This window comes from Tauraco erythrolophus, chromosome 21, assembly GCF_009769465.1.
Source record: "Tauraco erythrolophus isolate bTauEry1 chromosome 21, bTauEry1.pri, whole genome shotgun sequence".
Lineage (NCBI taxonomy): Eukaryota > Metazoa > Chordata > Aves > Musophagiformes > Musophagidae > Tauraco > Tauraco erythrolophus.
Window position 1 is genome coordinate 12,584,294 of NC_141485.1, and position 10,273 is coordinate 12,594,566.

Below are 10,273 nucleotides of genomic sequence, written 5' to 3' on the forward strand. Positions count from 1 at the left end.
AATGTTTTCCAAGTATCTTTGATCTTTTCAAGAGAGCTCTAGTTTGAGCACCACAGTAAGACCTTTAGAAGAAATTAGTTTGGGGGATTCGTGGGGCTGGGTGTCCTGGTTTTAGCTGGGACAGAATGAGCTCTTCTTTTTAGCAGCCAGAAGAGCTCCGTGTTTTGGTTTCACTCAGAGGCTCGCTCTGCGAAGAACGTTGAGAGCAAGTTGATGTTTGTGGTTGGCACTGAGGTCTCAAGGACTTTTCAGCTGCCGTGTTCTTGCCAGTGTGCAGGAGCACAACAGGGTAAAGGGGGAGCATGGCTGGGACAAGGGGTCCACGACTCTCCTTACGATTTGCACTTGGACTTAAGATTGAGGCCAACCTGGCCAGTCAGTATTCCATATCACGCAGCGCCATGCCCAGTATAACAGTGAGGGGCAGCCGGACAGAAGGGCTTTGGCGCTTTGGCTCTTTCGCCGCTTCTGCTCTTTTGCGCTTGCTGCGCTGTTGCTCTATTGCCTTTTCCCCCCTCTCTCCCAGCACTCCCACTCTCGGAGTACTCTCTCTCTCTCTCCACCCCCCCCTCTCTCTCTCTCTCTCTCTCTCCCTCTCTCCCCCCCTCTCTATTTCGGGGCCTCGCGTTCGTCCGGGATTGCAGCTTCGGGACGAGACGGGCTTTGCATACGAGGGGGTGGTGAGCACCTGCACTGTGTATTAAATCATCTGTATTAAATTGTTCTTATCTCAGCCCACGGGTTTCCCGTTTATCCTTTAATTCTCTCCCTCATTCCTGGGGGTGGGTGAGGGGGAGTCAACGACTGTTGGGGGGGCGGTTTGGTTGCCGGAGCGGCCTAACCCACAACACTGGGAGGGGAAGATCTCCAGCCCATGGTGCATTGGAGCTCAGTCCCCACCACTGCCCTGGTCCACCTTTGTGCACAAGGAAAAGTTTTATGAAAAAGAACAGGCAGCTCCCAGAGACTGGAGGAACACGAGACCTGGACCAGCCCAGCCCTGAAGCACTGTCTCTGACATCTCTTGACACCAGTTGGCCAAACGAGTAGGAGGCCTATCATAAAAACGTGGAAAGCCAAGTAAAGAAAGGACAAAGAAGCGATTTATTTTCTGTGCTTCTGGGATAAGCCATGGACATCAAGCGTAGGAAAACTGCTTTTGTGAGCTCATCCTCCTCCCTGCATGCTTGGGCCAGCAGCAGCACCAAGGAGGGAGAATGCACTGGCCTGACTCATCCTCTCCACTCCTGCTAAAGCACATGTGGCCCCAGCCCACGGCCACGGCATGCGGGCCGCCAGGCAGTGTGGAGCTGGAACGACCTCCTGCTGATCCCAGAGGGTGGAGGGACCATGTGGACACGGGCTGGAAGAAGAGGGATGCCAGGGAGTGAGGGGCATGCAGGGAGAGAAAGGGAACATGTGAAACAAAGGACCATTCAGCAAGAGACTGGAGAAGAGAAAGGATAAAGCAACTAACTGTGCTGGCAGGCCTGGGGAGAAAGCCTGGAAAAAGACATCTTATTCTTCTTCTAGCCACGCTCCAAGTAAGACTTTTTTTGGCTACCTAAAAAGGTTGGTTTGGGATGACAGAAGAAAACCACCTGCATTGCATTTTCAAATGCACTTTCCAACAAGCTGCACCTCTACCCTTTCACAGATACAAGCTCTGCTATTTCAGGTGAGACAAGCTCTGTCAAACATAGTGACAAGACGTCATTAGTCTGTACAAACATGTTCACAAAGAGTCTAGCCTTGCTACATACAAGCACCAGAGCATCATCTGTGCAGCAAAGCAGAAGCTTTTAGCAGCCCCAGAAAAACCTTCTCCTACCCCCATGCTGCCAGCACCAAGCAGGAGCTGGAAATGTCACATCAACAGAGGCAACACGGGTCAGTGACCTAAAATCTGGGGCCTGTGCCTCAGTTCTGCAGAGTTATGTACCCTTAATAGCTTCAGCTTAATCACTTCTGTGCCACAGCTAAAGGCAAAGCCATTCCCTTCTTAGAGAGAAGCGCTGATGGGCAGTAAAGGCAGCAGAAATCGGGCACTCCCGTACGGCTAGCACCCAGCTGGCTTGTAACGATCTAGCTAAGGCACAGACCCTGCCTGCAAAAGGCGGGCCATTTCCTCCTGGCTGTGAGAGATGCAACACATCCTCGGAGCTGCAGCCTGGGCTGGTGAGCAACACTCCTGCCAGAGAAAGCAGTGCTGAAAGGACCTTCCAGGCCATAGTCCATGAATAATTAAAGAAAGGTGGGGAACGAGCAGGAAATTTTTAAAATTACAGATCAATTTTGATAGAGAAATGACAGATCAGGTTAATTAAGTACACAGTAACACAGTCAGGAGAGCAGAACAGGTTACTCCTCTCGCAGAGTTAATACTGCAGATACAGACTTGTCAGCAGTGGCTGCAAGACACCAGCAGCTGCCAACTCTTTGTCCCAGGGCAATTAGCTAATTGGTGGCTCTGCTCAGTTGATCAGGAACGGCCTCTGTGCAAGACAACAAGCCCTGGCTCTGCTGCAGCCCTGCCAGTCCAGGAGCCACCTTCTTCCTAAATAACAAACCCAAGAAACCCTGTTCAGAAGGCAGGTGTTTGGGGTATTGGTCCTGGGGATGGGACAGCCCGATTCACTGCCTACTCACAGCACCAGGTTAATCCTCCTGTAGCATCACAGGCTCAGCATCGGCTCTTGGCCCTCCGATCCCTGAACATAAGTTTTCCTCCCAGCCTGTGAACAAGTATTAAACCAGCATTAAAGAGCTCAGCAGCATCTCTCTAAGTGAACACATGGTTCTTCCAAAACTCAGCTGGGAATAACAGAAAATACACCTCTGCCATATCCTTGTATCCCCATATTCCATCTCCTCATAGCACACCTCTCCACTATTTCTCCAGATCAGTCCAGGATACAGAAGCACTGACAGCCAGGCAGTGAGCTGCCACTCCTCCTATCACCAGAGAGGGAAAGCAGATGCAATCCTAGATGGCGATCAGCATAACACAGGAAATCTTGATATGCACCTGTGCCATCTATCTCTGCTCCTGATGGATGGCACCTGCACATGTGCCACTGATAAAGCCTGAACACTCATGAACTTCATCTTCATTTTTGCACAGACTCACTCGGGCAGCAGCCATGAGCTGGAGCAGTTCATGTCCTGCTCCCTGAAAGGCACTGACTGACGATGCTCGATAATGCAAGGAGAAAAAAAGCAACTCCAAAATGACTTTCGGCAGGTGAGTGGCATGGACTCAAGTACAAATGTGTAGCTTACCTAGAACAAGATGTGTCAGAGTCATCTGTAACGAGACCAGGGGCAATGCTGTGACTGCTGAGCTGGATCTTGTCAGAGTGACCTAGCAACCTCCCTGCTCACTGAGGGTCTGCTATCAAAATGATCAACAGAAAACACAACAGCAGCTGCTAAGTACACAATGACTGTATTTCTCATCACAGGGTTATTTTATCCCTCATAGGATCAAAATCCTCAACACAGAGTTCCCCATAACTCTCAGAAGCCTTGCCCCTACCTCCTGGCTCTGCTCAGTCTTCCCTGCCCACATACAAGGCTCTGCTAATTGCTTACAGCAAACATACTGAACAAATGCATGTAACAGAAGATCTGCTCTCCATTTCTCTCTCAAGTTCCCTGCTGTAGCTGGATAGCTTGGATCTGTTAGCTGGATAGCTCGGATTGGGACTGTCAGTGCCTCTCAGCCATGAACACAACCACCCTGCAACAACCACTTAGCAGCAACTGCTGCCTTGGACTTCCGGAGGGCAGACTTCAACCTTCTTAGGAGACTGGCTGGAAGGGTCCCTTGGGAGTTGATCCTGAAAGGCAAAGGGGTCCAGGAAGCCTGGACAATTCTCAAGAGGGAAATCTTCAGAGCCCAGGAGCAGGCTGTCCCAGTGAACTGCAAGACGAGCCGGAAGGGCAGAAGACCAGCCTGGCTGAACAGAGAGCTCTTGCTAGAGCTCAAGAAAAAAAAGAAAGACTATGACCTATGGAAGAAGGGGCGAGTCACTCACGAAAACTACAAGGATTCTGTGAGACGATGCAGGGAGAAAATCAGAAAGGCCAAAGCCCAGCTGGAGCTTAATCTGGCAGTTAACATAGAAGACAATAAGAGAAGTATCTACAAATACCTTAACAGTAAAAGGAGAGTTAGGGAGAATCTCCACCCCTGGCTAAATGCAATGGGAGAAATACTGACTGGGGATGAAGAAAAGGCTGAGGTACTCAGTGCCTTCTTTGCTTCAGTCTTTAATGGTCAGACCAACTCACTGGGTGATGTGCCTCTAGAACCAAATGGTGGAGATGGAGAGCTTTATCAAGGTTTCTTTCAAGAGCAAACAGTAAGTGAACTGCTGCACAGCTTAAATGTGCAGAAGTCCATGGGGCCGGATGAGATCCACCCAAGAGTTCTGAGGGAGCTGGCGGAAGTGCTCACCAAGCCACTTTGCATCATTCACCAACAATCCTGGCTAACAGGGGAGGTGCCAGCTGACTGGAGGCTGGCAAACGTGACAGCGATCTACAAGAAAGGTAAGAGGGAAGACCCAGGGAACCACAGGCCTGTCAGTCTGACCTCAGTGCCAGGGAAACTCATGGAGCAGATCATCCTTAGTGTTACCATGTGTCATGTACAGGACAGCCAGATGATGAGGCCCAGTCAACATGGATTTATGAAGGGCAGGTCTTGTTTGACCAACCTGATCTCCTTCTATGATAAAATGACCCGTTTAGTGGACGAGGGAAGAACTGTGGATGTTGTTTACCTCGATTTTAGCAAAGCCTTTGACACTGTTTCCCATAACATTCTTCTGCAGAAGCTGTCTGCCTATGGCTTGGATGGGTGTGCGCTTCGCTGGATCAAAAATTGGCTGGATGGCCGGGCCCAGAGAGTGGTGGTGAATGGAGTTAAATCCAGCTGGCAGCCGGTCACCAGTGATGTTCCACAGGGCTCAGTGCTGGGGCCTGTTCTCTTTAACATCTTTATCAATGATCTGGATGAGGGGATCGAGTGCACCCTCAGCAAGTTTGCAGATGACACTAAATTGGGAGGTAGTGTTGATCTGCCTGAGGGTTGGGAGGCTCTACAGAGGGACCTGGACAGACTGGATCGATGGGCTGAGGCCAACTGTATGAAATTCAACAAGACCAAGTGCCGGGTCCTGCACTGGGGCCACAACAACCCCCTGCAGTGTTCCAGGCTTGGGGAAGTGTGGCTGGAAAGCTGCACAGCAGAGAAGGACCCGGGGGTGCTGGTCGACAGCCGATTGAACATGAGCCAGCAGTGTGCCCAAGCAGACAAAAAGCCAACGGAATCCTGGCATGGATCAGAAACAGTGTGGCCAGCAGGAGCAGGGAAGTGATTGTCCCCCCGTACTCAGCACTGGTGAGGCCACACCTTGAGTACTGTGTCCAGTTTTGGGCCCCTCACTTCAAGAAGGACCTTGAGGTGCTGGAGCGGGTTCAGAGAAGAGCAACAAAACTAGTGAAGGGTTTAGAGAACTTGTCCTGAGGGAGCTGGGACTGTTTAGTCTGGAGAAGAGGAGGCTCAGGGGGGACCTTCTCGCTCTCTACAATTACCTGAAAGGAAGTCGTAGGGAGATGGAGGTTGGTCTCTTCTCCCATGTTATGAATGACAGGACGAGAGGGAATGGCCTCAAGTTACGCCAGGGGAAATTTAGGTTGGATATCAGGAAGAATTTCTTTCCAGAGAGGGTTGTGAAGTATTGGAACAGGCTGCCCAGGGAGGTGGTGGAGTCCCCATCCCTGGAAGTGTTCAAAAACCGTGTGGATTTGGTGTTGAGCAACATGGTTTAGTGACCCTGACAGTGCAGGGCGAATGGTTGGACTCGATGATCTTGAAGGTCTCTTCCAACCAGACGATTCTACGATTTTAACTGGTAGGTCACACACAGGGGACTGGAGTCGGGCAGCGCACAAGGCTGCACGCTTGCCTTGCTGTCACACACCTAACACTTGTTTCTCATTATTCAGTGGCCAGCCTCAAACTTTATCCTCTAAACAAGAATGCATCTTCCTAGTCCTTTTGCTATTCCTTACAGGATCATGATACTGTCCCTATGAGCCGGGAAGGCGAAGCACAGCTCCCAAGAGCACTGCTGCGAGGGCGAGCACCCCCCTCTGCACACACACAGCTCTCATCTGGGCTCCCTTCCCCCTCCTACCCCAGCGATTCCCCATCAATATGAGCAATGGTTTCCAATGAGCACAGCTTTGTTAAGCATCTGGGCTGCACCAGAGCAGGGCTCTAAATAGTTATATCAAAGTGACCACTAAAAACGTGTCACTGCGTGAAGAATTGCTGCAGGAACAGGGAAACGAAGGGCTCTGCACCTGTGTTTCAAACTAAGCATCTCCTACCCCAAGGCAGTAACTTTTGCTCCCCAAGATGCAGATGCTGCGGAAGAGGACGGAGTATTTTGAATTTGCTTGCAGATGGGAATGTGCTAGTCACACTCGACTGCAGTTACTCTGAAACGGATTTCAGACAAGCCTCACTCCTGGCACAGTCGAAGTGCTGCAGGATGGGAGAGCTGGCACACAAGTCACGTCCGCTTCCAAGGACTGGCTCCTCTCCCTCCCCATCTCCCTTACTAAAGCATATGGCTGCTGTCAAAGAAGCTGCAATCTCTGCAGTGCACCTTCTGCAGATATCCTCTTATCGGCCTGGGATGCCACGACCCATCTCACAGCTAACGTGACTCGCAAAGCTTCCCAGAGGACAACAGCTGATTTGCTCATGCACAGCACATCTCAGATGTGCAAGAGGAAAACACCCACTTTTCAGGAGGGAAACACTGATGTTAAGCTTCAGGTTGCTTGGAGCCATGCTAGCAAAAATGTAAACTCCAGTGATTTGGGTCCCTTATGACACAGGGTGGAACCATGGTGGGATTTAGGCATCGTGGCTGGGAGCACCACAGTGCCCAAGAGCAACATATTGTCACAGTGGCACTGGCAGAGCCATGTTCAGCAACATGTTCCCCATCGACTGGGTTAGGAAGAGTCAGATGAGCACTGCTCCTGAGCCCCCGGGTACCAGGGGGCTCGGTACTGGGACAGCAGCTGCAAGATGGATAAGCAGGAATGACTGCAGCCACCCAGAGACGCTTCTCTGAAGGAGAGGGGGCTCACAGCCCTCTGTTACCACTGCCATTATAAATGCTTTAAAGACAAAGGAAAATCCTGACAGGAGTCGGAAACACCAGTGCATTTAAGCTCTTTAAAAAATTAAATCATCCCTTCAATAATGGCAAAATACAATAGGAGATACATAATCTCCAGAAGCTTAAATCCATAAAATACCAGCAGCAAAGCTGCTGTGACTGATAAACTCCCAAAGGGCACAGACAGCAGGGACACCAGAGCAAAGCCATTTGGTCACAGCCCTTTCTCTGAACAGCCCAACAGGCCTTCTGCCTGCTACCGCTACACAACAGGGGGTCCCAGGCAGGAGAGGGCTGAAGGAGCCAGTGTCAGGACCAGGGCTACATCCTGAAGAGTTCTGGAGGATGGATGCAAAGGTGTTCAGCCATTCCAAGCCAATATCATCCCTGGTTTCAGGGATTATTCTTCCCCTTAGAAAAAACAGTGCTTTCAGATCTACTGCTCCAAAAGACTCCCATTGCCAGTTAAGAGAGACTTACCTTACCCAGACACCACATTTAAAGGGGAGAACATGCCTACCTCAGAATCTGATATGGAGACCCGATTGGACTCTATTGTTGGTCTCCTCATTACACGTGGCGATGGCCCTGTGGCATAAGGACCATAACCTGGAGTGTTGCTAGAAGCTGCATAACCTCCTGATGATCTTTCTTGAAGAGACAACTTCCTACTTGATAGGACAGGTCTAGTGAGAGGTCTCTTAGGAACATGCCTCCAGTGAGCATCTTCTGACAGTTGGGAAGGCAGAAATTCATTCATTCCCACATCATTGTTTACTCCATTTCTTTGGATGTCTTTTATGCTATCAGAAAAGACTGTGTCATTTTCTTCAGTGTTGTCTTCACCATTTTGGTCACTTTTGTCTGGGCTAACAGCCACATCTATGGCTGCTACCCGCTCTGCCAGTTCAGTCTGTGTGTCTTTGCAGCATGTGTCTACACCTCCAACCAGGGCATTTGTTGGAGAGTCCCCCATCACTGCGTCCAGCTCTTATGGTCTCAGATGGCACTGCAGAGAGCTGCGATGCTAGCACTCACAGACAACGTGGCATGAAGGAATCTCTCCATGAAATACCTAAAAGGAAACACAAACAGAGGTAAACTGAATAATAATGTTCACTCAACACAAACGTAATCAAGACACCCACCTCCAACTTCTTCCAACATAAAAGAAAGCAAAGGCAAAACACTGGCAGGCTGTAAACACGTTGCAAACACTCAGAAGGAAAGGCAAAACGAAGCATCGACCTAGATATGAAAGCGATAAAGATGAGATTTTATCTGATGTGCAACAAGTGACACAGCTAAAGAGAACTTCTCCTTGTGTAGCTAGACTGACAGTCAACCAGCACTTACAATCACGGAAGAAATACAGCTTCTTAACAAGCCAAGGGTAAAGGGTCAAACTTTCAACCTCTTGAGTTCTTATTTATAGGGTACAAGAGCTTCTGGTATGTATCCAAACCCAATGTGCATAACGACAAATCCACAGGAGTCTCTGTTTCCCTGTAGGACCCTAGAGAGTGTCACAGATAGCCTGGACACCAAGCCATGGATAGTGACTTTCACACTCACAGTTATTTGCAACTTAATCAACAGCAAAGGCAGAATTTAAAAGAAAGTCTGGTCCCAGGGTCACCCCTGCCTCCCCCCCGCCCCGTTGCAGCCTGTGTGCAAACACGTGTTAACCTTGCTGCCCACCGTGTATAAAGTGAGTTGCAAATCAACAACACTTAATGATTACCAGCATGTGGGAAGCAGCTTTTCCTTTGGAAAAGACCTACATAACACAAAATCGTAATATAAAGCTAAACTGCTGAATAAAATCACTGTTTCCTGGATGCTACTTTCGGTCTCAATTTAAAACAGATTTCAGTCTTCTCAGCACAGTCCAGAGCAGGGCATGATCCTCTGCAGCACATGACTGTCATTCCTTAATCACCTCTGAAGAAGCAGGATGCATCATCTCATCCCTCTGCCCAGCTTCTGGGGACAGTGAGGAAGAACTTAGTTTTAGTCACAGCATTCTGCACTGCATCCAGTGAATTTCAGTGTAGGTTTAACTCTGAAATACTGCAACCTTTGGTTCTCTATGCACGAAGCAGGTTGTGCATAAAAATCCCTGCAAGCCAGGTGATGCTTGCATCGCCCTGTTTTCAACCTGGCTACGTTTAATTTCCACGAGGAAGGTGGAAGGGTGAGCGAGTTCAAAAAGCCCCATGCAGCATCAGCCTGGGAACACATTAACACCCTCATCGAGGGGCACGGAGCGAAGCTGCCCGACGACGCTCAAACACACTTCTGCTGAGCTCTGCTGCAAAGAGCGACGACCGCTCGAGTGCCCCGCAGAAGCGCAGCAGCCAAGCTCAAGCAATCATTTGTATCAATAAGGAAACTAGAGAAAAATCAGGATGGGAGGCTTCACCCTAGGTCACATGCCAATCACAGGGGCACAGGCTGGGCACTCAGTCTCAGACAAGAAGCATCCGAATCCATCACATTCCTCCCCACAGCCCACTCTTCACCTCCTTCCCCTCCTTCTCCACCCAGGTATAATCTTCCCCCCTTCTCCCGCCTTTTCTGCAGACTTGTTTGAAACAAATTGACGTGTCACTCAATCAAAACAGTAATGAAATAGTGAGATCAGCTTTAAAAGCCTCTATTAAAGCTATATATAAACCCTTCAATCCCAAAGCACAAATCCCTTTCAAAGCCAGGACGTGGGCACAGGGGGGGAGGTTTGCAGCCGCAAAGGAAGGGGCGCAGGGTTCAGTCCAGCACGTACCATGTGTGGTCCCACAAACCTACAGGCAAAGTAGCACGAGCATCCCCTCTGCTAGACTCCCCTGCTCTCCCAAACCCCCAAAACCAGCCAGCTGCAGCCCTGCGCTGGCTCGGCAACGATCCTGTCCTTTGAAACAGATTCGCAGGAAGTCCACAGAGGGTTTGCTGTCTGAAAAAAATGCTTGTGTGAGGTTTGCACTTGGAAAGCTTCTGAGCTGACCTAGAAGCATCAGGTCAGGGCAACCGCAAGCCTGCGGCCACCCTGCTCTCTCTGAAAA

The 10,273-nt window shown here is 49.8% G+C and overlaps 1 protein-coding gene across 2 annotated transcripts in view; it reads right to left on the bottom strand.

Annotated features, from left to right (window-relative positions):
- The window catches only part of CAMKK1 (calcium/calmodulin dependent protein kinase kinase 1), a 69,654-nt gene extending 61,467 nt beyond the window's left edge, over positions 1-8,187 (bottom strand). For both annotated transcript variants that reach the window (XM_086624533.1, XM_086624534.1), the window contains exon 1: positions 7,732-8,187. In XM_086624533.1, the coding sequence (XP_086480659.1) occupies positions 7,732-8,187 (456 nt within the window). The remainder of the gene's footprint in view (positions 1-7,731) is intronic.
- Between the last annotated feature and the right edge of the window lie 2,086 nt (positions 8,188-10,273).